The sequence below is a fragment of the Amblyomma maculatum genome, chromosome 1, assembly GCF_055883805.1.
Source record: "Amblyomma maculatum isolate TAMU_Amacu chromosome 1, ASM5588380v1, whole genome shotgun sequence".
Lineage (NCBI taxonomy): Eukaryota > Metazoa > Arthropoda > Arachnida > Ixodida > Ixodidae > Amblyomma > Amblyomma maculatum.
The window spans coordinates 22,804,779-22,829,424 of NC_139344.1; the positions used below are offsets into that span (position 1 = coordinate 22,804,779).

Genomic DNA, 24,646 nt, shown 5'->3' on the forward strand with positions numbered 1-24,646 from the left:
CATAGACTCTGCTATTATTGCTTCATTAAAAGCCAAATAATACTACTACTATCCCTGAAAAAAAAAAGCAAGCCATCCATTCCAGCCACACACACACATACATCTAAATGTACCAGCTCCAAGTTCCACCTCTATAGAAAATCGAGAGAAAAATGCTGAAACTTCTTTATTAGAACAAATTGCTTCGTCAATATACAACAGTTTTATATCGAAAGCAGGCTTGAAAGAGGCCTGTGCTTGTCCAACTTAGAATGCTCTAAAAGAAGCAAGTCAATATACCACAGTTCTACATCAAAAACAGGCTTGAAAGAGGCCTGTGCTTGTCCAACTTAGAATGCTCTAAAAGAAGCAAGTCAATATACCACAGTTCTACATCAAAAACAGGCTTGAAAGAGGCCTTTGCTTCTCCAACTTAGAATGCTCTAAAAGAAGCAAGCCAATATATAACAGGTTTATATTAAAAACAGGCTTGAAAGAGGCCTTTCTTTTTCCAACTTAGAATACTCTAAAAGAAACAAAAGTTATCAAACGAGCCAGGCATATTTTGGCTACCGCTCAGTCCTTTACACACACACAAAAAGGAGGACTTCAACAATAGTACTTGTAAGTACTGGACCATCCCAGCAAATGTCAGCTGTAACTTTCCAAATGGAAACAAAAAACAGGATCTCACAGGCCATCATGTTCTGTGTTACACTTAGTATCTGAAAAAAAGAAAAAAAAAAGAACATTACTGCAGTTCCCTATTCAGAATAGCTTAGACCCTTAATATGCATAGCACACACAAACAAAAGTCTGTCATATAACCAGACTCGGGTTCCATCTACTCTCAAAAACTTCCTGGCTAATACTAACAGTAGTAACTGAGCATTTCAAATATTCAAATCAGATTTGCCTTTTCCAAACCCTGTTAGGACACTTAAGTGAAGTCTGTGCGGGTAGCCTGTACAGTGGACATTTATGTGACAGAGCACAACAGAAAGATGATTGACTACTTAAAATGATCAAATCAGCCTCTTTTGGATTCAAACTATGAAGATGATTAAGCTGTGAAGCTGAAGGGTGTCAGAACCGAAGGCGAGCCTAGTTTTTAAAATTTCAGAATCAGCATCGTGTTTCGTAGCACTAAACATTAAAAGATTAAACAGCTTTGGAAGCTGAAGTTGGCTTAGCCATGCTGCACATTGATAAAATGGTGGCGCTTCTATGAAATACAGACAACGCTTATGTCCTCCATGGTTTAGAAGACGCTTATTTGATTCCCGTGACAATACCAGACCCCATTGGTGTACCTTTTAAGGCTTTTGAAAGAAAAATCAGCATCGAATAATTTGAAAAACCTCGTATAAAATCACTACTGCCAGATGAGTTCAACCAAGACATTCTTGTAGCGTTAAGTACCATATGTTGCCGATTATAAGTCGACCCCCCCCAACTCGCGACCCCCTTTGGGCAAAAAAAAAGTTACTCCGAATTTAGGTCGATGCTGCCGCACCCTGCGGTCCTAGCTTGCCCGAAAAGTATTTCAGAAGGCAGAATCATAAAAAAACATTTATTTGTTCACGAGACATCTGTCATCGATTGTGAGGACACAGTCGCAATCATCTTATGAGCCACTGCTGTCGCTGGTCGTCGGAAGCGGTGCCGAGATGCCGCACGTGGAGAAGGCCGCCGAGACCATGTCTGTTGGTAGTCCATACTAGGCATCGTTGACCCATTGAGCCACTTCGCCCAAAGAAGCTCGCTTCAGCCTCCCTGTTCGTGTCTTTAGGTTTTCTTGCTGGAGCCACTCGTTGCAGAATGCACCGATGGGGTCTTTGAATGGCTTGTTCAGCGCCACATCCAGTGGCTGAAGAATAGGTGTCAATCCACCCGGAATGATGACCAGGTCCCGCGTCCGCTACCGCTTTTTTCACACGGTCGGTTATGTGGCCACGGAAAGAGTCCAGGATGAGCATGCTGCGGGGCTTCAGCAATGCCCACGGACGCCTGCACCACACGAGACGAAACCATTCGAGGACCATTTCATCATTAAAAAATCCCCTCATTCACCCGCACGATGACTTTGGGATCATTTTGCTCTTGAACAGAAGGAATGGCAGTAACTTGTGTCCATCTGTCGTACAGCATAACATGACCATGAAACGGTTGTGCGTGTTGCCCGTTGTCAGCAGGCGGACCTGGCGCTCCCCTTTTGTGGACACGACCCAACTGCTAGGCATATCAAACCAGACTGAAGTCTGGTCACCGTTGCCTATTTGACCAAGCAGGAATGAATGTGTTGCCAGCAGGTCATTCATGTAGCGCAGAAAGGCGCTCCGTTTTTCTTCGTAGGCTTCGGGCAACCGTTGGCATATGGCCGTTCGCCGCCTCAGGCTTAGGCCGTTCCTCTTCATGAAATTTGTCACACACTTCTTAGACACTTCAAACTCGGTATGCGGGATGCACATCTCCTCCACGACAGCGTGCGCCTTTGTTTCAATGTCATTGTAGCAAACACTCAGGCTCTTGCTTCTCTATCGTGAACCCAATCTGGAACTGCCTCCTCAACGGCAGGGTATTGTCCGGACTTCGGCACACGCAAAAAGATTACTTCCTTAGTTTTCTCCAGCCTCTCACGCACTTTTCTGAGACGTCGAACTTCCGCCCTGCTTCGACATTGTTTTCAGACTCGGTGTACAGGATGACTTGCTGCTTGAAAGCAGCGCTGTACTGTTGCAGAGGTTGCGGCGGCATCTTGCAAGGCGTCCGTCGAGTGACACAAACCACACACACCGCTGTTACCTGTCACGTTGGCTCGAGTCCAGGCGGTGCGACGAGAAGAAATGGCGAAAGGCACACATTGCACAACACGCGAAAATTCTTCTCGGCTCATGTGACTGGTCACGTGCGGTCGTTTTGGAGTGTAGCTGCCCCATTTGTATCAAACATTGCCAGCCCGCCCGGCTTTGGCCGTTTTTTCGTGGAACGCCCACGGTTTGTAAATAACAAGTTGCTATCATATTAAAGCAAATCTTTGGTGCATATCTCAATTAAATTCAAGTTTTTTTTTAAAGCAGATCCACTTTCGCATTGTGTCTAACAACTTTTATAAAGTTACGAGCGCACAGGGCGTGATATTATCCGCGACTCGGTCGAAATTACTTTTGACCCCGCATATAAGCCGACCACCCAACTTTTGGAAGGACATTTAAAAAAAAAAGGTCGACCTATACACGGCAATATATGGTAAACAGCTCAAAGTTTCCTTTCAATATTATACTATAAGGCAATATCATCCTCTATCTACTATAAAATCTCATTACAACAGACACCACACTTAACAATTTCCTTAAAGTTATGAATATTTCCAAAATCCCATTCCAAACACTGATAATTTCAATGTAAAATTATTTCAGTACTAAATGATGAATGCAAATTTACCATCGTCACATAAGAAGAGAGAGAGATTGAGAAACTTTTTAATGAAAAACAGAAAATTAAGCCAGGGCTTAGAATCGCTGACACAATATTCTGTGTACAAAAAGGACTTGGGGAGAGAGAGAGAGAGACGGATTGAGGGAGGTATGGAAAGAAATAAAAGAGTGGGAGATAGAATGCAGCCATTAAATGCATACTAATGCATATCATTGAGTACAGTGAACGCTCGTTAATTCAACCCCCATTAACTCAGGAAATCAGATAATTCGACGTGCACGCAAGGCCCCTACAATTATACATGGCAGTCTATGGGGCAAAAACTCATTAATTCAAGCAAATTTTGCCGTGCATCAGTTCATTCGACCTCACTCTGCAGCCCGCCAAGTCGGTGCGCCGAGAGCAAAAAGAAAAAAATAAATAAAACTGCCACGAGCGGTGCTACTGTATGGCTGGTAGGCCATCGTATGGTCGTCATCAGCAGCGTGAAAAAGGGCGAGGGAAGCGAGGTTAGCGGCGGTCTTTTTTTTGTGCTTTGTTGTATTGCAGCAGTCATGTTGGTGCAGTGCCTCCTGGAGAACAGTGCCTACAGCATCGCGCCCGTCTCCATAGTATTGAAATTGGCGGTCTGTTTCACTGAGGGACTGTGTGGTGGCGCCAGCGTTACGCCCTATACCAATACATGTTACGCGCACGTGAAATATTTGCAGGCGCGCTTTTGCATATATAGGCTTTTTTTTATTTTCTGTTGATTTCAAACATCTGCAAGACCATTAAAATGTGCGGAAGTTGCCTGCAAGTGGCTGCTTCGTTGGCGCGAGGAGCGTCTGCTAGCATAGCCTCCGAGGTCACCCCCGCATGCGCGAGGGTGGTCTCGGAGGCCATGCTGCTAGAGAATCACTTCGCAACATGGCTGCGAGGTAGAGCTATGATTACGCCCTATTGGAAAAGGGAGTGGGAGAGAGCATAGTGGGAGGCAAAAACCCCCAACGATGCGGGCACGGATAACTGAAGGAGGCACTGGTTGGTGTCGTCTGCTTAACCCTATCGACAACAAGTCTCGTTTTGGCATGTGTCGCCGTTTCCGCGTGTTGCTGCTACGATCACGGTTACTGTGCAATCTGCCAGCATGTTTACTGCGCTGCTTTCGAGTGGGTAGCGCACAGTGCCTGCGCGCCTTGCCTTTGTGTCCTGTTGCAATGGCAACACCAGCAAAGCGGACAAAGTACCAGGCAAAGGAAGTGCCGAAATGGTGCAGCTGCAGCCGCCGCATGAAAGCAGAAGACAGCTTGAACGACGATGGCTTGCATGTTGTGATAAACAGTGAAGTGACCCTAGTTATTCCACCTGTCAACGAGAACAATGCCCATGTTCACCAAAGAGACGACGACGTGAAGCTCAAACCATGTCTAGCAAGTAAGCCCGTGCATGCTTTATGGTTCATGCCGACTTCAATCGTGATCGAAGTTGTTTGCGCTTCGTGCCAGCTGCCACATGGTGCACATGCATCGAGGCTGGCTCATGTCAATGCTTCATTGCAATGTGCTATTTGAAAATTGATCTTATTCGGGCATGTTGGCCCTGGTTGATGTGAGTGGCAATATAATTCACAGCTAGCCGAACACATGAATGCGGTTGGCTTTTGTACATACTATATATGCACTCCATATTCATAAATGAATGAATCCTATCGCCTGTGTGTATGCCGCTCAGATAAGCGGTGCTAATCATCCCAAACATGAAGATTTTCAAATAGCACATTAAGTACGTCTTGTGAAAATGCATATATATGCACCTTTTGCGGCAGCCGGCGATCGAGCACAGATGGTCAAGATTTAAGTAAGTCGACGACCGATTTTTCGGACACCCAATTTTTCGGACATGCTTGATTATTTGGACTTTTTCCCGGCCCCAGGACATACCTTATAAAGTCAATGTATTACGCTGTTCAAAATTTCAAACACTCTAAGGAGGGCTATTCGATTTTTCGGACATTCCAAGCGTCAGCCGGGCCAACTGCCACACATTTTGAGCGGTGTCGCCGCCATCTTGTTTGTTTACTTTTTCCTTCGATAGCCTCGAACCCGGTGCCGGCCTTGCGTGCTGCTCCTTAGCTAAACACGCTGGATCGAGGCTATAATATTTGCCTAGCACCTTCCGTTTCCGGGACAACATCGCTGCCGGAGTGCTTTTTTTTTTTTCTTTTAGCGTGATTGCTTCTACTGCCTGTTCCTCTGTGTGTTTGCCGTGTAGGCCTAGCCGTGGTCATGCTGATGCGAGAACTACGTTCTGTCGCTACTGTGGCTCACATTTTATTGAATCGGCTTCAGTTCTGTTTCCAGATTTTATAAGATTTTTTTTTTTTTGTGCAACGCGACAGCGAGAAGGCACTCAACGGAGTCAGTGTTGTGATTCAGTGTTTGGTGGTTGTGGTGTGCCTCGACAGTGAGAAAACCTACTCTGTAGATTTGCTTGGAGCACTTAGCACCCTCGCTGATGCGTGGAAGTCTGTAGTAGCACCCACAACGCTGCGCAATTGCTTCCACGACGCGGGATTTGTGCTGAATGACTAGTCGGCTGCCTTGGACGAGGAGAGCGTCGTCGAGCAGTTGCCAGGCAGTGAGCAGTTCATTCACGACCTTCGCACTGCTGGTGTCGAAATTCCATCGGCCGTCTCGTTTTCAAAGTTCACAGACGTGGACCACTAGTTGGAACTGTGCTCTGGGCTCATAGATACAGGAATTATTCACCAAGTGCTTGTGGAGTCTGAGAGCGAGGACAATGATGACTCACCTGCAGCAGCGCAGCCGACGCAAACTGAGCTGATGCAAGCGAAATTCAGGTGGACCTGTTAGCACGGAAGCGGAGCGTGGAGCAGAAAAGCATTCATAACTTTTTCCGGCCTTAAAGTGAATAATAAGCAATAAATTGAGCTTTTTTGGTGCACATTTGTTTTTTCGGACTGGCCGATTTTTCGGACATTTTCGTGGTCCGTTGAGAGTCCGAAAAATCGGTCGTCGACTGTATATACCGTATACACGCGTGTAATGGTCGCACGCATGTAATGGCCGCACCCCGAACTTTAGAAAGAAAATTGGGAAAAAAAACTTTTAAAAAATTTCCCAAGTAAAAGCCGCACCATGAGTTTCAGGAAGTTGGGCAGTGCCGTCTACTGTGTGGTGCAAGAAATACGGAACGTTTTGTGGTTACTGCCACCAGGTGGGGCTCAAAAATCAAGTGAAAGCCAAAATGAAGCGTAAGGTTAGAAGTAGAATTGCCAATAAGAATTAAGAACAAAATATTTGAGGAAAAAAAAAAAGTCGAGCATGGGGGCAGCGGCCACCACTTCCGTTACAAAGGGGGCGCTCCTAGCCGCAGTGATGCCCGGCCGTTACAAAGGGTGAGGCCAGCAAATCCAATTCAGTCTAATGCAAGTCTGTTCGCCTCAGTTTTACAGCCATTTCCTCGATCGCCCGAAGCATATCACGTGCGATCTAGCAATCGGAACGCATCGCTGCCCTTATTTGTTCTGCGCTCGTGAGCTGAAGATTTTCTTTTTCCTCGATGGGAAAATACGTTAGTTATACCACTCACTTTAAGCTGAAAGTGATTCACTATGCGAAAGAAGAAGGAAAAAGAGCGGCTGGACGAAAGTTCGGCGTTGACGAAAAATGTGTACGGCAATGGTGCTCCCAAGAAGATGCCCTCAGGAAAACAAATGTTCAGAGGCGCGCTTTCCAAGGGAAGCAGAGCATGTTTCCGGAAGTTGGACTCACTTCTCGAGTATGTGACGGAGACGCGGCGCAACGGCTTTGCTGTTTCGACTGAGATGTTGTGCATGAAAGCGCTAGACATTGCACGCCCGATGAAGTCCCGATGAGTTCGGAGGAGGAGGAGGACGACGACGAGGAGTGATGTTTTGGACACGGGACGAGCCTGAAATCCCGACGAGTTTAGCGGAGGAGGACGAGGAGCTTTTTGACAATAATAAAGGCAGGTACCACCGCAAATAATTTTTTTCGCTGTCTTTTTTCTCATGTAATCGCCGCACCCCCTGATTTTCACCCCAATCTCGGAAAAAAAAGTGCAGCCATGTAATCAGCATGCATCGCACCACACGCGTGTGTCTAATTTTTGTGAGTACAGTCGAACCCGGTTATATCGAAACCAGATATATCAAAGTTTGGTTATATCGAACTCACAAAATATCCCCTTGAAAATCCCATGTAAAAGTATAGGAAAGCCGCGTCATATATCGAACTCAATTTCACCGGTCGTTCGATATATATCGAACTCCGCACCACGCACTGGAAAGTGTGCCTTCCCCAAAGACTATCCCATCACCCTTGGTCGTTTGCCGCGTGACGTTTTCAAGCCACGCGCGGAAGGAATGAGAGGGGACAGCTCGGCGACGGCTGGTCTAGGCAGCGCCGCGCCCATTCCCCAAAGGCGCGCGCATCTGCAGTTGTCGTTTCCCACGCGCCAACACATGAAGTTTGCAAGCCATGTGCGTGGGTGTACCCATTCTTTTGCCGAGCTATCTCTCTCCTTCAGCACGCGCAACGCATGCGCCAAGCCAGCTCAGCCCGTTTTCAGACAGACGTCAGACGCTTTCTCCAGTGTGTGTTGCGAACTCGCGGCGACGGACGTGGCTATGACGCCTGCGGATGTTAAGAAGCGGCAGCTCTGTTTTTTTTTTTCCCCAAGAGTCATCCTTTCTTATCGTTGTGCTGTACGCGTGGCGTAGCTTAAGATATGGCGGCTGCGGACGTTAAGAAGCGGCAGGGTTTTTTTTTTTTTTTTTGCGGGGATGTTTATTTTATTATTTTTTTTTAATCGTTTATCCTTGCATGTATGAATCAGCGAAAGCACGCTGTCAGCTGCTGCGATCATGACGCCTGCCCCAAGCACGGCATGATAAATCAAACCAGGCTTGTGCAATCAAGCCATCACGGGCACTCTGCCAAGTTCGCTCCCCGCCACCGCAGGAGCTATCAAAAGATAAACGCGCCCTGACGTTATCGCTGCGCAGCATCTTGGCACGCTGCCAACGAGCTGTGGATGAAACGACCGAAATGGACTGACGCGCCATCGACATGCAAGAGAAAATGCTCGTGATTTCTGCTGCCGCGGCGACACAGAAACCTTGTTTTGAGCTGTCTGCCGCGGTGGCTCGAGCGACGAGAGGGACGCAGTTCCAACAAGTTTGAAAATTTTCACTCTGTCGCTGCCGTTCGTTGCTGAGATCGCTCAGTCGCTTGCATGTGAGCGAGCTGGCCTTAAAGCACTTTTTTTTTTTCAAATTCTCGGGTGCAAAAGTGGAGGGTGGGTTCATTATGCGAGTGGGTTGATTACGCGACAAATACGGTATCGTTTTTTCGCATCGTAAGTGCCATCACAAGCCGATTTCTGTATATCGAATTATCGATATATTGAACTATTTCGCGATCCCCTTCGAGTTCGATATACTCGGGTTCGACTGTATGCGTAGCCGTTTCCTTGGCAAACTCTATTGTGTTCTCTTGACAAGTGTAATAATTAACATTGGGTCTTTTTGTCATTTATTACAATGCACAGGTCAAAAGCATCGCGGCTGGACAATGGCAAAACTCTGCTGTCATGTGCTATTTGAAAATTCATCATGTTAACCAGGACGTTGGCACCGACTGATGCGAGTTGCACACAGCCGACCGCAGCTTGTTGACGATGCCAAGACTAGCAGACAGCCCGATCTGCACTCTACCATTCGTTTGGAAGCAGCTGATGCCATTGCTGCAGATGAACTGCTGGAACTGGCGCTGCACGCTAACTTTGCGGAACTGGTGCAAAGAGCGCAGCTGAATCGAATGGACCTAGTGAAGCCTACAGTGCCAAAAGAAAACGACTGCGGACAGCAGCCCACCCGAAACTAGAAGAAGCCGTGCTGCGATGGATCAGAAAAGCACGTGAGGCCTACCTCCCTATGAGTGGGCCACTTACTTATGCCCAGGCCAAAAGGTTCGCCATGAAAATGAACGCTGAAAAGTTCAAAGCTTCAGAAGGTTGGCTTGCTCATTTCAGAAGCCGTCACAATCCAACTTTTAAGAGTGTGTGTGTGGCGAAAGAGCTCGCGTGGACGAAGATATCATTGAGGAGTGGCGTACCATCAGGCTTCGTGAACACCTGGCTGCATTTGATGTTGGGAATGTATTCAACGCTGATGAGACAGTGTTGTTTTTTAAGGCCTTCCCGGAAAAAACTATCATCTTCAAAGGTGACCTGTAGAAAGGGTTACAGTGCTTATTGCCGCCAACATGACGGGAACAAAGCGTCTGCCGCTCCTAGTCGTCGGAGGGGTCCTTCGAGATGCACATTAAGGCTCTCTGAATATGTTGCTGGGTAAAATAGGATGAAAGTGACGTGCTTCAGAAGCAGATATCACCGTTAAACACACTCCTCATGAACAGTTTCTAGTTATGTGCGTAAGGGCAATGATGAATAGGAAAGGAATGAGCATAGCTCCCTGAGCTAAACCCCTCTCCACTGCATGAAAGAGAGCTAGGCCGTTTGGAGCACTCATCAAAATTTGTTGCTCTTGTAAATAGCGTCCAATCCACTTGACACCTTTCCTCCAAGGCCAAGACTAGCCAAGGCTGCGAGAATTTTATGAAAAACAGAGTCAAAAGTCGCCCTGATGACAAGGAAAGCAGCTGTCAGAATGCACCCAACATGAAGGTACGTATTCTTCAAGTAATGAGACAAGGACAATGACATTATCATTCGCAGATCTATTTTCATGAAACCCGTTCATTTCTCGACGATACCCATTTACAAATTTACACCCACCACAATAAGGAAAGCAACAAGTTCAGAACAATAATGGGATGCAGGCAATCCGGGGAACTCGAAGTGGGTTTCACTGCCAAGTCGTTCCTAGAATAATCGAATGTCAGCTTGTCAGTGAAATGTGTATTAGGCCTCCTAGTTTCTTGTGCATACTAATCATCAGAGCTTGAGGAGCGTGCCATGTCACTGCAGTAAACTAGATTATACAGTGGAGTGATTTTCCATAGGGCACTTCTCCCCACAAATAGCGAATGATGCGGCATCGCTATTATCGGCTGCTCTTGAGCGTGCAATGGCGTTTGAGTTCGTCTGAAACAGAATTTGTAACTTGTGTTGCACCACGCGTGTAATGCATAAAGCAAAAAAATATTTCTTCTTGGCTGCGCAGACAGTATTTCGATGGTGTTTTGGATACAAAACAGCAACTGCTAAAGCAACATTGCAACCTATATGTTCCATCTCAAACTCCAATGTCTTGAACACCACCATGAAGCTGTGCACCAATTCTGCAACTTTATGTGTGCCCGCGGCACTACACAAGAATACGGACAACATAGAGTCCTCTGTCTAGCCCCAGTTATGCCCCAAGCAGTGGTAAAAGAGATACCAGTTTTCTTGAAACAGTTGCTGCGTGTTCAACTCTTCGTATCTATTGGTCGGAGACCATCTCCAAATGTACCCACTGTAGGTCATCTCTTTTCTCCAATTTAACTACATATTGATTCTAATCAACGCAATTTTCATTTTAGCAAAACTTTGCAATCTTTGGTGGTCCCTTGAAGTTCGTTACATCGAGGTTTGACTGTATTCTGTTCAGCGACAGCAAGGTGCTTCTTAGTAGTCCTTAGGAAGATTGCATAAAATAAAATAAAATTGTGATAAAAATAGATGTGAATAGAAGACTTGCATACTTATTCTACTCTATCCCAATTAAGCCTACTCTTTATCCCCTTACAGAGATGTATTATGTTTTACTACTGAGAACGATCTTAAAAACTGCACTGCATGTGTATACAGTACAACCTCGTTAATTCGAAGTCATCGGGACCGCGAGAAATCTTCGAATTAAGCGGGTTTTCGAATTAACCGAACACACCAAGAAATAAGACTTAGGCAAAAAAATTTGTTGCAGGAACGTGTTACCTTTATTCGGCATATTTTGAATTACTACTGAAAGTAATCAGAGATGCTGGTTTGCCGCGTCCGGTAGTTTGCGGCTCCTAAGGTCATGCTCTCGAGTTGGTCAAATAGACGAAACATCTCTGAACTTCCACCGCGGCACTCAACAAAACTGCGGATAACGTTCAGCGATCCGATAACTTCACCAACAGCAGGTGCTCGGGGAGGCTCGTCGGTGTCGTCGTCGCTATCGTCGCTGTCATCGCGCATGTTCGTACCAGCAGTGATCTCACTCTCCAAGTCAGAGTAGCCAGTCTGCTCTTCGCTCTCAATGTTGATATACTCGGCGAAGCCGACTGCGTTGAACTCATCCTCTGCGCAGAGCGCATTGATGCGGTCGCAATACTCTGCTTCTTCTTCGTCAAGAGTAGTAGTACATGGGTGGTCTGCATCGGCATCAACAGTGCTTTCACTGGAAAAACCAGCGTGTTCAAAACACCGCTTGATCAATGTGGGCTCCACTTGTTTCCAAGCGTACACCATGAGGCATATGGCTCCGAGGAGGTCGATGGAGTACTCCTTGCCATTGTCGTAGCAAAGGAGCATGCGTTTGAGCAGGTGGCACCGATAAATCTTCCTAGTGTGGTGAATGACGCCTTGGTCCATTGGCTGTGAGATCGAAGTGGTGTTCGGAGGTAAAAATACCATCCTGAAGGCCTGGAGATGTGGGATGTCGCCATGTGCCGGGCAGTTGTCGACGACAAACAGGACATTCCTGCCCATGGCCGCGAACTTGCGGTCAAGTTGCCGCACGTACTCTTCAAATATTGCACCTGTCATCCAGGCTTTCTTATTGTGCCTGTAGACGAGTTCATCCTTTGGCGGCAGCCGCGCATTTTTGAAGCAGCGAGGCTTCCCCGTCTTCCAGACGACCAGTAGCGGCAGCTTGTGTTTACCGCACATGTTTGCGCCGAACAGCACAGTAATCCTGTCCTTGGCCTGTTTCCTACCCTTGATGGCGGTGTTCTTCACTGCGAATGTCTTTGTTGGCAGCATCTTATAAAAAAGTGCAGCCTCGTCAAGGTTGTAAACGTCGTCTGCACCGTACTCGCTAAGCAGCGGCGCCAATGTGTGGTTTCTCCAATCCTCGACAACGCTCTCGTTAGTGCTGCCGCTCTCACCACAGACGGTGAGAAAGGTTAAATTATTGCGTTCTTTAAAACGGCAAAACCATCCATTGCTGCACTTAAATTCCTCGTGCCCAAGTTGTAGAGCTAGGTCGTTGGCCTTCTCCCGCAGTAGCGTTCCATTGACGGGAAGGTGGGCAGCGTTTGCTTTCTGCAGCCAGCGAAGCAGAGCAGCTTCCACATCTTGATACGTGGGAGCCCGCACTCGTGACCACTTCGAAGAATAGGTCTTGCCGTAAGCCTCTAGTATTTTTGACTTGTTGCTCAATATTGTGGACAACGTCGAGAGGGGCACGCCATGCCTTTTGGCCAACTCGGTCTTCGAACAAGCGCTCTTGCCTGCTTCCTGGATCAAGCAGAACTTCTGCTGCAGCGTTAAAGTCTTGTACTTTGGCATTTCTGCACTGCTACGGTCACAAAGCTAGCACTTCTGCACAGTCCCGCCCAAAAAAGACGGCACAGTAGCCGACCCCTAACCACAGCGCACAACACAAAGAAATGGCGCAGGCGAGACCGGCGCGGCGGTGGTGGTGGCGTACTTGCAGCGTCGGAGGCACGGGGGAAGAGTGGGCGAAGCACACCAAGGGATGGAGTGGGGGCGAGGTCACGTGATAAAAACCGGTATGCCCGCCGTGTTGCAGTGAAGCACGTCTTCTCCTCTGCAGGCGCGTGTTTCGGCGGTGCGCGAGGCGCACTGTGGACCGATTTTTGTGCAGAGAGTGCTCCGGCTGGGGCACTTCGCCTATAAATCATCACCATTACTATGCGGCTTTGCCTCGCGGCTCCGTAGGGCCGTCGTTTCGCCGGGTTTGCGGTGAAACATGGATCAGGCATTGCCGCATAGCAGTCCAAATTTCCGAATTAACCGGGCTGGCGCAGGCCGCCTGTTCGAATTATCCAGCCAAATTTACATTGGAAAATACGGGACCGCAGAAAACCTTCAAATTATCCGGGATTTCGAATTAACCGAGTTCGAATTATCGAGGTTGTACTGTATTGTAAGGATGGGCTTGATGGACCAGGTTTATTAGAGACCTGAAGCCCGGGTTGCACACGAAGCGAATCACACACTGAGCGATGACGATGGATCTCCTCAAGAGAGAAGGATGAAGCTGAAGCAGAATATGCACCCGTGTGAAAGATGAAGCGCCATTCAGCGCTCACAATATTTAGAGCCCCTTGTTTCGCAAAAGCAACAAGAAAGGCTCAAAAACCTTTTAATAATCACACAATTTTACACTCAAGAAATAGCAGTCTTCTTAAATAATATGCGCACATTTATGCCCAATTATTCTCGTTACTATCTGAAGCTGCTTCTGCAATTAAAAATGAGCTGTAGTATCCTTAAATAAAACATCCCACTATGTGAGAGAACAAAAGTGACAACACAAATCAGACCTTCATAGCCGTGCCATGCAACACGGCTATGTCCTTTCTACTTCTGAATTTGGAAGTGATTCTTATTCCTAGACATGAAGTGGCCCTTCCTATCTGTATAGGAAGGATTACAAACAGGCCGTGGAAAGTCAGCGGCACTTCCGTCCCGTCTAATTCTCCCAAGCGGGGGCGAAAGGAGGAAAGAAAAAGTTGGGAGGAGGACTTCTCCCTCGCGCCTAAATTTTTCCCTCGCACTGACGGCGCCGCCAACTCCGCTGCGTGGCTTGCTTCGTCCTCGCGTGAACCGCTGCAACCGTCACGACTCCGCTCATTTTGAATTAGAACCGTTGTCTGCGTTGGTCGTTTGCATAGCCTAGCGCTATGAATTCTCTGCGTGTTGGCTTATCGGCCAAAGTCGAGATTTTTCGTCGCGGTTTTTTTACTCTGTGCTCTTCGCCCCTTCGTGAGACGAGAGACTTGTCTGCATGCATCTCCCGTTTCATGGACCCATCTCGTCTGCTGATTGTGCTGGCCATTACAGCCAGCGATATCCGCTGTGGTTTGTGTTGTTGAACTTGTTACCTTCATGTGCTGTGCAGTGCGTTTCGAAGAAGACGATTCTTCCAGGAAGGGTAGTGTAAATTTTTAATCATGCATTTTGGTTATGTATAGCACATGTGATTACTTGCATCAAATTTCTTGCTTCTATATATACTGCTTCTTCAAGCCCTTTTTCAATACCAACCCCTAGGTAACTAAAACGCAGGTATTTGCTCCATGTTTCTACATTGCTTTGATGGTACGGAATGCGCAGAATGAATATGTGCATCATTTATTTAATTTCATATCAACTGTACACATGCTGACAGAAGCAGTGCCGGCAAACTGGGTTATTTTGTAGTGATAAAGCAAGCATGCAAGATTACAATGTTAGCGCAGAACACAGAACACTACTGTTAAACCTTTGGCTATGTAAAGTGTGTGTGTGTGTGTGTGTGTGTGTGTGTGTGTGTGTGTGTGTGTGTGTGTGTGTGTGTGTGTGTGTGTGTGTGTGTGTGTGTGTGTGTGTGTGTGTGTGTGTGTGTGTGTGTGTGTGTGTGTGTGTGTGTGTGTGTGTGTGTGTGTGTGTGTGTGTGAGGGATACCTCGTTGCATCTTTTCATTTTCTGTTTCACGTGCAGTTAATAAAAAAGGGAAACGATATCTGCTCTTCTCTGTGCTTGATACGGCGAGCGCCTGCGCCCTCGAGAGTGCTATGCTTGTGGTTTTTCTTTCCATCACACTGTTCCTGCCGCTAGCCAGTCGCGCCGCGGCAGAACGATGATGCGGTAGAAAATCCACGGGCAGAGCGTTCTCCTGGGCATGGGCGCACGTGAGCGCGCGACCCGCGCTGCTTGAAGCAACCTACCGACACCTGCTTCAGCGCACTGCTTTTTTTGGACCACTCCGCTATACGGCCGCCCCCGTCAAGTCCATTTTTTACGCGCCCCCTCCCGCTATAATGGGGAGTTTGGCGCTAAGGTCTGTAATTCGTGGCCGCTGGGAGGTATAGGGAGTTTCACCGCGATGTTACAAACATAACCAGCACAACTGACTTTTTAAAAACAATGCTTGAGAGAAAAGTTTTCAAATATTGTGTCCCCAAACATAAACGCTGCGTTGCAAAGGGTTACATTTATTAATTCAATCTAACCTATGCTTCTAAAGGACTGGACAATTCTATGTAAAAGCAACTAGAACAGATTAAAATCTTGGTGAAAACCTATTTTCAGAAAAACAAAATAAAATAACCCCTACAGGAACGATAAATAGTCAGCTTGTAGTGACTCGCGTGGCATGCATCTGCCGCACGCCAAAAGACGAAGAGCAGGGAGCCTGAGAAGAAGAGGCACCCGGCACGTCCCGAAGAGAAGGAAGCAGCGCTGGCACGAGAGTTTGGGAAGGCTCGGGACTTTCGCCTCGGCCCGACACTGCTGCCACCACCTCTTCAGCTTCTCCTCAAAACATTTGTTGTGTTTTGGTTAACTCTCTGGTTAACCTCTAGAACTCTGGTTAACCCTAGGTGAATTGCGATAGCAACGGCGGAAGCTTCTTTTGCCTGCTACGTTATTCCCCTATCACGTCCTATCAGTGTAAGGTACTATATTATTGGGGACACTTAAGCTCATCCTTTAAGAGTATGACGCGAGAGCGTTAAGTTACCAGTCTTCTTCTTCTTCTTCTGCTCCTCCTCTTCCTCCTCCTCGGCTGTTCAAGGTCAAGCGTGGCCTCCGCCAGGACTATGCGACGGCTCGAAACCTAGCGCAGTATTGCTATCGCAATAATAAATGTGGCCGCTGTCGCCTCTGCATGGCGACCTCCACATTTGTGGTGACCCGGAGAACCGTGCATTCCCCGCGGCGGTGTCCCAGGATAGCATATTGGCAAGGCCCAGCTTTCAACCCACCGCTTCCGATGTTCCGGTCTGCAGGCGTCGGCGGGTGGTTCGCTCAACTGGAGGCTGCGATGTACTAGAACTGCATCACTACCCAGCAGTTCAAGCACTCAGTCCTCTCCGAAATCTAACCACCCGACCTCCTGTGCCGGCTCACCTGCCCTGCCTCGAGTTGCCGGCCATACGATGAACTGCGCGCTGCTGTCCTGGCGTACTTCGCTGAAAGCTACTGCCCGCTTCCACTCAACGACGCGGCAGACCCGCTTTTGCCGCTATCAGCATCTGCGCCCGCACCAACGTCGCTCTTGTCTACGGCTGCATCCTCAGGACACAGTACGCCGCGGCTGTCCCCTGCCAGATAACTGCCACTTCTGCCCAGCGCATCCGGCCCGGCTACTCTCCCACAAGTATCGTCTACGCCACAGGAAGCGCAGCCTTAGCTGTCCCGTCCTCCTGTACAGTCACTTACACTCCCAATATCAGTGCCAAACATTGCCATCATTAAAATGCTGGCGTGCGAGTCGTGTGAGGCAGCAGCACCGGACTTCCAGCACGTACCTCGATTCCTCACACCAAGAGCCTTGCTCATCGTCTGCAATCACCCTCCACCGCGATGGCGTATCAGTGGGCTCCACAGCCACCTTGCTCGAACACCACGCGCCATGTGATCCAACATCTCTGGTTCGTGTCACAGAGCCTATGGCCACTCATTTTGCCTTTGTGTTCACCTCCCGCTTTTTCAAGCCCCAATCAGGCGACAACATGTCAGCTTGTGCCCACCACAAGTGGCCCGTGCATACGTACATCACAGCCCACAGCCGCTCCCTTCATCACGGTTAATTTCGCCCTCCCGTGCTGCAAGCTTAGGACTGTGCATAGCTCTTCGTCATGTTGCCTCCCCAAAACTGGCTCGCCACAGTGCTTTGCAGCCTCCATTCGGCCAGTTCATTGTGAGCACAACGCCTCCCCTTCAGCGCCGTCACATGAACCACCGATACCCTGGTGAGCCGACCACAACTATACTCCGTTTCATACATAAAATGCAACACTGCCAAAGCTACAGCTCTTGTTTGCGCTCTCCGCATCCGCGATGAAAAATAGTGCCTGCTCTTAACGAGAGGAAATAATAGTTATTTTGTCTGCAAGCTTAATACATCTTACATTTGCCATCAACTTCATAAAGAGCACCATTTTTAGGAAGAAAAGATCGGATTCGGTGAATTTGTGTTTTTATGTCGTTTTCATTTGTGTCGCATTTTCACTGCCCCGCAACCTTACCAGCTGTGTCACTAGATGGCACTCGCTGTGCCCTCCGCGCTGCACATCTTTTTTTGAGAAAATGGTTCTTCGGTGCGCATTTTTTCTATAAGATCCGCACTGCGAAGATGTCTAGGCGTGCGAAGCAAGTTATTGCAAACGTGTATGCTCGGAATAGAGCCTGTTTCCGCAGGAATCATTCAGCCACAAAACGAGCACGTAGTGATACGCCTCCTTTTTTTTTTCTTGCGGACTACTTGCATACCTTTTGCTGTGTTGCACCTGATGTATGAAACAGAGTATAGCCCGCCCCGTACAAATCACAGTCAGCTGACCTTCACAGCAGGCGGAAGTGACTCAGCATACCAAACTTCCATGAGAGAGACAGCTTGCTCAATTGCTTCAGATGTTGGATGCGTGTGCAGAGTCCTAATCTTTCTAGTCACAACTTCAGTTCTGACAAGAGGAGGATTCAAGGTGCTTCTGCACGCTCCTCCATAGTCCCACCTCCTCTACCATTACGTTTCACTCAGCCGCGACCTCCTGAACAGCCATTGATGAAACCTGCTTGCCTCTTGAACTACAACTTGGACACAAACTTAACATGTACAGTCGAACCTCGATGTAACGAACCTCAATGTAACGAAATTCGCAATGTAACGCATTTTTTTCATTTCCCAATCACTTCCCCATTGAAAACCATGTATTTTTTTTCGCGATTTAACGAAGTAATTTTGTACCGCACTTTCGAGGTAACAAAGTCATTGCGCATCGCATGCATGTGCCGGGAGCGACTTTCATAACCGAATGAGAGATAAAAGTTTAGATGAGACAAAATGCATTTTGTATTTGCCCTTTTACGCACCAATTTTGCTGGCAGTCTGGGAATCTGCGAGAACGTACAGCTGCACCATCTGTCGTACGCATACAAAGCCGGCGGCACAGAAGTTTCAAGACGCGTCAAGCCATGTCGCCACTGGCCAGTCGGAGACTCGGAACGTGAAAGCCCAAACGGGAAATACACGTACGTCAGGCCTGAGGAGGCTGACAAAAGAGCATTGCGTTGTTGAGCTCGACTGAGGCCTACGAACAGCAGCAGCGTTTCTTCGACTTGGCTCCGTTCACGTGCAGTGAGTTTTGTGTCCAAGATGAGTGCTCCTCGCAAGAGAAAAGTTTTGTCTATGGACATGAAAGCCAAGATCATCACTGAAGTAATGAACGGCGAAAAGAAGAAGACTGTTGCCGAAAGGTATGGACTTTCGCAGAGTTCACTGTCTACGATTCTTAAATTGAAAGACAGCATTATGACTGCCGTTAGTGCGGGTGGCTCAAGCCTGCAGCGGAAAAGATTAAAGGAGGCAAGCTGCGTCGACGTAGAAAACGCCCTCTTCACGTGGTTCTTGGATATGTGTGCCAAAAACATGCCGTTGAGTGGGGCCATTCTACAACAGAAGGCCCTGAACTTCACTTGCATTCTTTGGTGCGACGATTTCAAAGCCAGTAGTGGGTGGCTTCAACGATTTAAGGAGAGGCACAACATTGTTGGAAAGGTGGCCAGCGGCGAGTCGGCCGAGGCGAACGAGATTGGAGCATCTGACTGACTGCGTGATCGTGTCCCAAGCATTTTGGCACGTTTCGCCGTCGCCGACATTTACAATGCCGACGAGACAGCATTTTTCTATCGGCTGTTGCCAAAGAAAACATTGCCGCTGCGAAATGAAAAATGCCATGGTGGCAAGCACAGCAAGCAGCGTTTAACTGTTCTTTTCTGTGCCAACATGAATGGCAGCGATAAACGCGTGCCATTCGTAATTGGAACAAGTGAGAAGCCGCACTGCTTTAGCGGCAAGAAAACAATGCCGGTGAAATACATGTCAAACACGAAGGCGTGGATGACGCGGGATTTGTTCACAAAATGACTGAAGGACTTGGATGCTGAAATGCGCAAGCAGGAAAGAAGCATCTGCCTACTTGTGGACAACTGCTCCGCGCATCATGTTCAAGACTGCGCTCACCAACGTCGAGCTCGAATATTTTCCCGCAAATTGCACCTCCCTGATACAGCCACTGGACCAAGGTATTATTAACAGCGTGAAGTGTTCGTACCGCATGCGGGTGATTGAAAGGCTGCTGCTGAACATTGAGCTCAAAAGAGAGACCAAAATCGACATATTCATGGCCTTGATGATGCTATCACAATCATGGGAGTCGACGAGCAGCGAGATTATAGCGAACTGCTTCAAAAAGGCGGGCTTCAAGGATAGCATGCACTCAAACCAAGAACTGGGTTGCGAAGCTAATGACGACGACCACGAAAGCATGTCATCCACATCCAGCACAGACGTCGGTGACTCGTGGCAGCTGCTCTGCAATCAGGGAGGTGCTCCCAGCGACGTGACGCTTGAAGACTTTGTTTTCAGCGACGCTTGTGCTCTTACAACCGAAGAGCTGGATGATGTTGCTATAATTCAGAGTGTCACCGACACGGAAATGGAGGATGACGACTCTGACCAAGACGGCCATGTGGCGAGCAGCGCGCCTACACCGACACAAGTCATGGATGCGCTGGATGTTCTGCGTGCGCACGAGGGCGCGCATTCACATGAGCAGGCCTTGGTAGCCCTGTCTACATACGAGCTCCTTATAACGACGCTTATTAAAAAGCGTCAGTTGAAGTTGACGAAGTTCTTTGCTGCCACATGAACTGGATCGACTGCACATACTCCACAAAATTCCAATAAACATTTTTTGCATTCATGAATAACACGACCATTGAGTTAATAAACTAAATTTTCTTGCAGCATCTGTTTTTGTTTTTTTTTGCGTGCAATGTCCAATGTTGACAAACTGAAAAAGCTAGTGTGACCGTACCGTTAAAACAGGCGAGCGGCGAAAGAAAAAGAAAATAAAAACGTGCCCTGGTCGCATACAGCGAATAAAATAAAGTGCAGAGCAAGAAAACCGACGGAATTAAGCCACTGATATAAACCGTTCACTTAACCGTCACATAAGCGTTTGCCAAGCGCTTCGTCGCGAGCACAATCCCACCGTCAGCAAGAACGAGCCACGCCCAAGGTAGCCGCGCCGACGTGAGCGATGCGAACATATTTTTCTTCATTTTTTCCCCATTGATGCGTGCGTCCTCGCCTGCAAATGTTTAATGATGATGATGATGATACCAGTGGCGACATCTTGTGGAGGCTTTGAGTACTAGGCGCTGCGCTCGTTCTTTGCTATGCGCATACGGAGAAAAATGATGCCGTCGCGGTGTTTGCTATCACTCATTATGCTCCTGATATAGAAAAAAACATCCGGTGCCCTTGTTAGCATTACTATCACTAGGTTTTCTTGCGTATTCCCTCAATAAGTGTTTTACAAGTTCCCATCAACTAGCAATGCTCCACGAACCAGTTATACTTTATTTTGACAGCTGAAACATGGGAACCTCGATGTAACCAAATTCGCGATGTAACGAAATTTTTGGCTGCAAGTAGGACTTTGTTATATCAAGGTTCAACTGTACATATGTGTAGAGCTTTCTTCCTAGTTTTCTTTAGAGCAGTGCCTTTTGCTTAGACTGCGACTTAATCTCCTTTTTCTTTTTCGACTAATCGTCTAAGGGAGGGGCCAGTAGTCACTCGCGTAGCATGCGTCTACCGCACACCGCACGCCGGGTGCCTGAGAAGAAGGCGCCCGGCACATGCCAAAGAGAAGGAAGCAGTGCCGGCACTAGAGTTTGAGAACACTCAGGACTTTCGCCTCCGCCGGACACTGCCGTCCACGCCTCTTCAGCTTCTCCTCGAATAAGTGTGGCCACGTTCACTCCTGCCTAGCGGCCTCCACAACCTAAGCCAAATTATATATACAAGTACCGTTTGTCAACGGCAAGTTGGCCTGTTATTTATTTTTTTCTAAATATCCGAGATAGGGCAGTCAACCTACAATTGAAAACAAAGCATGGCACAGCCAATACGTTTTGCTTTTCAATACAATACAAGTGTTTGCATTACAGCCCTCCCTGTAGCATTCAGCATTTTATGCACTTGTTCAGAGGCATCCTTCCCCTTTTTTTTTTATGTTTACAGCATACAAGACTCTCATGGGAGTGTCCGGGAAGGCCGCCACTCTGGTCTTGATGAGAGATGCTTCTGTGGAGTACCGGCAGTTGATAGAAGAGCCACACAGCTCACATGTTTCTCTGCTTTGTTTGACCGGCAAACAGCACAACTAGCCCTTTGCTGCATTTGACCTATCATTTGAATAGCTGTCATTCTTTACTCAACCGCCACGAGTGTTCTGGGTCTTATCGACAAACATTTGGCCCTTGTCCACAGCAACTTTCAAGAGGGCAGACTCTCTTTACACTGAAGAAACAAACTGTGCAACAGGTCACAAGTTCAATGTTTTAGAATGGGTGGTATGAGGGTAGCAACTGCAGTGCGGCAGAAGTTTCAGCTGTGATGGTGAGCGAAGAGGCTTCTGTGAGCCAAAGTCTGGACGCTCTCTAGAGTGGGAGGCTAAGCTTGCGGCATACTTGATTGAAATATGCGATCGGTGCCTACCAGTGACGTCCGACATGGCCATGCAACAAGCCTACGTCCTCATTTTGGAAGCGGGAGCACTCAGAGCAGACTTGATTGAAATATGCGATCGGTGCCTACCAGTGACGTCCGACATGGCCATGCAACAAGCCTACGTCCTCATTTTGGAAGCGGGAGCCCTCAGAGCAGACTTCAAAGTCAGCGGGGCTTGGGCACTGAAGTTTACGGAGAGGGCTGGTTTCTCTATGTGCCAGCACACCAGTGTGTGCCAAAAGCTGCCTGCCACACATGAGGAGAAAGTCCTAACCTTCCACTGGCACATTCTCAAACTCCACGACTCATAGTAATACATGCTCAGCCAGGTTGGCAATGCTGGCCACTCTCCCATGTACTATGACGTGGCGAGCAGCACGTGAGGTTTTCAGAGCTTGTGACAAACGGGAACGTGAAAAGAGCCTCCCTGACGACTGTGTGGAGTACGGTGCTTTTGGCACGGGCTGCTGTTGTCCATGACATCCTGGTGTGGTTGTTTACAGACTGCAGGCTTGCACTGGACAATGACATGCAGTGGGACCGCAGCAGTGGGGACCACACCATTATAGAGGACAATGGCACAAAATGTGGACAAATCCAGCAACTAATAAACTTTTATTGTTAAATGCATGCCTCCCCCCCCCCTTTTTTTTTTCTGCCATGCAATGCGCGCGCGCGCGTGTGTGTGTGTGTGTGTGTGCGTGTGTGTGTGTGCGTGTGTGTGCGTGTGTGTGCGTGTGCGTGTGTGTGCGTGTGTGTGTGTGTGTGTGAGGGGGGGGGATCAACTTCCAATTGTGCACATAAAGTTGGCAAGAAGATCCCATGAGCTGATATACCTATGCCATTACAAAGAAATATAACAGTCTTAATAAAAATGAGTCAAGAACCTCCCTTCTTCAAATCGGTGCAGACTACCACCCTCTAGAATGCTTGCTCACAGAAATAGGTAGTACAAATATTGAGAGACACTTACCAGCGAGTGTCCGCTTCTTTTGAAGACCAGTCCTTTTTGGCATTACTTTTGCCAAAGAATCAGCCCAGTCCCCTTTTGTCTCATGGACACTCAACAGGAGGTCGAACACTGTTGAGGGAGCACAAGATGGCCAAAATAGCAATGAGGATAACAAACATTACCAAGCAATGATAGTCTTGCACCACTTGATGTCAATGCACTAATGCTACAAGTTGAAAACAAAACCATGAACAAATTTATGTACAACTCACTGTTGGTCAAATACTTAGGGGAAACACCTAAGGTGGAGTAGATTTGTAATAAGGGAGTAATTACTCATTGACATCCATCCAAGCGCAGCCCTACCCAAGCACAGCCTTGGGGGTTTCCCCTAAATATTCGACCAACACCATTTCCACTTCCAGTTATAGACCAATTCGCTCTAGCTCTACCATCTGTTCTGCTGACCGTCCTGGTTAGCTCAGTTGGTAGGGCGACTGCCCCGGAAAGGCGGTGGGTTCAATCCCCGGACCAGGACGAATTTTTCTTTAACTACGAAGTTTCTGAGAAAGCTGTACAGCTTTCCTTTGTAGCCGTATGGCTGCTCTTGGGTGAATGTTAGTAATTACTCCCTTATTACAACTCACTGTGCAATATTAACAGGGGTAGGAGGATTGAGCTTATCAGTTTAAGCCGAAAAACGCAGAAAAATGTGCAGTTAACTGTGCTTTTTGGCTCGCTAAGGATCGCGGAAAAAATGACAGTCGGGCAGTCCAAAAAAATTATTTTTTATAGAAGAAGTCACTTAAGACAAACTTTTGATTGCCACTAAAGTGGAGGAAGGGGCCAGCAGTTTTGTATTCATTCTGATGCTTGGCAGTCTCACTGCACATGTTTACACAGACGATGGGTGGCAACCAGCGTTCGGTAGTTGCACTGGCGTCAGCGCGTCGCCGGCAGGCTAAAGTCCAGACACAAAAGCTAACATGCCACTGAGAGTTTGCTGAACGCCGCGTTTCGAGTACCCTTAACCATATACAGTGAAAGCTCGTTAATTCACAACTCGTTAATTCGAAATTTTGGATAGTTCGAAATAGTCATCGTGGTTCGGTCCGCAGTGCATAGAAGTCTATGCGCGTAACAGCTCGTTAATTCACTCAAAAATTGGCGCCGCCACCCATAATTCGAACTGCGCGCTGCCAAGCGGCGCTGTTAAAAACCATCGTTGGAAGCTTTCACGGCAGAACGATAGATGGCACAACCATCGGGGCGCCGCTAGGGTGCTGGAACAAGTACTAAACAGTCTTTCCTGCCGCGACTCCTTCGAGGAACGACGTTTTAGTGTTATCGACCACGGTTTCGTGTTGCATTTCGCGAGTCCTCGTTTTGCACGCCGCTTGTTGTGAGCTTGTGTCCGCGAGATGTGTTCGCGTGGGAAATACTGTGCCAAGACGGTGAAGGAGAAAGTGGCTATTTTACGCGAGGTGGATGAACGGAAGGCCAGC

General features: G+C 47.8%; 1 protein-coding gene across 4 annotated transcripts in view; it reads right to left on the reverse strand.

The window, feature by feature from the left end:
* Positions 1 to 135: 135 nt before the first annotated feature.
* LOC146201932 (tRNA methyltransferase 10 homolog B-like) overlaps positions 136 to 24,646 on the reverse strand; it is a 61,811-nt gene continuing 37,300 nt past the window's right edge. For 3 of the 4 annotated variants that reach the window (XM_084587855.1, XM_084587857.1, XM_084587858.1), the window contains 2 exons: positions 23,163 to 23,270; positions 6,192 to 6,265 (listed from right to left, as the gene is read on the reverse strand). In XM_084587855.1, coding sequence (XP_084443981.1) covers positions 6,207 to 6,265; positions 23,163 to 23,270 — 167 coding nt within the window. In that variant the 3' untranslated portion in view covers positions 6,192 to 6,206. Of the gene's footprint in view, positions 705 to 6,191; positions 6,266 to 23,162; positions 23,271 to 24,646 lie in introns of those variants that run through there. The other variant, XM_084587856.1, reaches the window with a different exon arrangement.